This window comes from Peromyscus eremicus, chromosome 10, assembly GCF_949786415.1.
Source record: "Peromyscus eremicus chromosome 10, PerEre_H2_v1, whole genome shotgun sequence".
Taxonomy (NCBI): Eukaryota; Metazoa; Chordata; class Mammalia; order Rodentia; family Cricetidae; genus Peromyscus; species Peromyscus eremicus.
This window is the reverse complement of record NC_081426.1, coordinates 96,606,405-96,608,264: the sequence shown is the minus strand read 5'-3', so window position 1 is coordinate 96,608,264 and position 1,860 is coordinate 96,606,405. Positions and strand designations below refer to the sequence as shown.

At 69.5% G+C, this 1,860-nt stretch overlaps 1 protein-coding gene across 1 annotated transcript; it reads left to right on the top strand.

Annotated features, from left to right (window-relative positions):
* The first annotated feature begins 340 nt into the window (after window positions 1-340).
* Tmem271 (transmembrane protein 271) lies at window positions 341-1,465 on the top strand. Its single transcript, XM_059275025.1, has one exon. The coding sequence runs from the start codon at window positions 341-343 to the stop codon at window positions 1,463-1,465; it is 1,125 nt and encodes a 374-aa protein (XP_059131008.1).
* The last annotated feature ends 395 nt before the right edge of the window (window positions 1,466-1,860 follow it).

Sequence of the window (1,860 nt, the reverse complement as noted above, 5' to 3'; positions counted from 1 at the left end):
CGAGGGTCGGGAGGGGGCCGCGGAGGGTGGTGTCAGGGCGAGGCGCGCGGAGCCGCGGGTGGGGGTGCCGCGCGTCCGGGGATCGGCGCCGCGGTCTGGGGAGGGGGCGCGCGCGCCTTGCAGTTTTCCGCGCCGGCTCGGTTCCCGGTGCAGGGTCGCGGCGGCGGCGGGAGGCGGAGGATGCGGGCTCCAGCGGCGGCGTCGCGAGCTCGGGAGGACGCGGGAGGATGAAGAGGAGGCCGGCGGTCCGGCCGCGCGGCGCCGGGAGGAGGCGCAGGCGGCGGGGGCGGCGGCGGGCGGCGGCGGGTGCGCCGGGTGCGGGCCGGCTCTGGCGCGGAGGATGAAGTGGAGCGTCCGCGGGGCCTGCGCCGCGCTTTCCTCCAGCCTGCTGCTCGCCTGCGCGCTCAGCGCCGCCGCCGTCGGCCTCAAGTGCTTCTCGCTGGGCTCTGAGCTGCGCGGGGAGCCGTTCCGGCTAGGGGCGGCCGCCGGCGCCTTTTACTCCGGGTTGCTGTTGGCCGCCGGCCTCTCACTGCTCGGCGCCGCCCTGCTGTGCTGCGGGCCCCGGGAGGCGCCCCTCGCCGGGTCAGGGGCCGGGCCGGGCTCGGGACTTGGGGTCCCCGCATCTCCAACGGGAGCTCCGGAGCCCTCTCCTGGAGAGACGCGGGCGGCTGCCGGGCCCTTGGGGCGGGTGAATAGCCAGAACCTGCTGCTCCTAGGCGTCCTGGTCTTCATGCTCGGGGTCCTCAGCGCCTTTGCAGGAGCAGTGATCGACGGCGACACAGTGTCCCTGGTGGAACGCAAGTACTCCCACTATTGCCTGCCCCCGCGCACGCCGGCCGCTGTCCCTGGCCCGGCTCCCGGCCCTGTAGCCCCGGGCTCCAGCACGCCGCGCGCCCGCAGCACCCTGGACAGCGCCACGTCCGCCAAATGCCGCCAGCTGAAGGACTACCAGCGCGGCCTGGTGCTCTCCACTGTATTCAACTCGCTCGAGTGCCTACTGGGCCTGCTCAGCCTTCTGCTGGTCAAGAACTACAAGTCGTCACAGGCCAGGCGCGGCCGGCGCGGCCGACGGAGGACAAGCCGGTCTTTGGCGCGGCCGCGGGGCGGACCCGGGCTCCGCGCTCAGTCTCTAGCCTCCCGGACCCGGCGTGGCCGCCGGGGCAAAAGGGGGCGGCGGCTGCAGCCACGGCCCAGCGAGGCCTCCATCCTATCCCCGGAGGAGTCCGACTTCACCACCCCAGGAGACTGCGCGAGCTTTGCGGCGCACCACGCTGTGTCCTACATCAACGTGGGCGTCTTCCATGCGTTTGATGAGGCGGGCGTGGAGGTGTGCTGTGGCGGGCATCCGTCGGTAGAGCTGCCAGGGTACGCGCCCTCGGACCCCGACCTCAACGCCTCCTACCCCTATTGCTGTCGGCCGCCCGGTGAGATGGCGCGCCCTTGGGAGCCTAGCCGGGCCTGCTGAGTCCAGGCCCTATCGGCCTGGGACATCCGAAAGGGCAGCAGTCAGGCTTTGCTTGGCATTGTGCCTGCGCGTGGCTTGGCACTTTTCTGGCCCGGCCCTGTGAGATCTGCGAGACCCTAGGACACTCCGATATTCTTTCTGTGTGAGGAGGTGTCTCCCTCTATGTCATTCGTATCTGGACTCCATTTAAAGTTTACAATAAATGTTTGGGGCGGGCTTGCAGATCACACTTCTGTTAGACAAGTCCGTTCTCCAGGACTGCGCTAGGAGGTCCTGGGTCGAATGGGCAAGAACAGAACGCTCATCGAAGGTGAATTTCGTGTGGAGGACCTCGGCTGAGAGTACAAAGCGGTTGGAACTGTAGGAACAGAAGTGAAGAACAGCCAACAGCAACA

What these genes read in the sequence shown, in the direction of transcription:
- Tmem271 (XM_059275025.1), top strand. Translation starts at nt 341, where the DNA reads ATGAAGTGGAGCGTCCGCGGGGCCTGCGCCGCGCTTTCCTCCAGCCTG.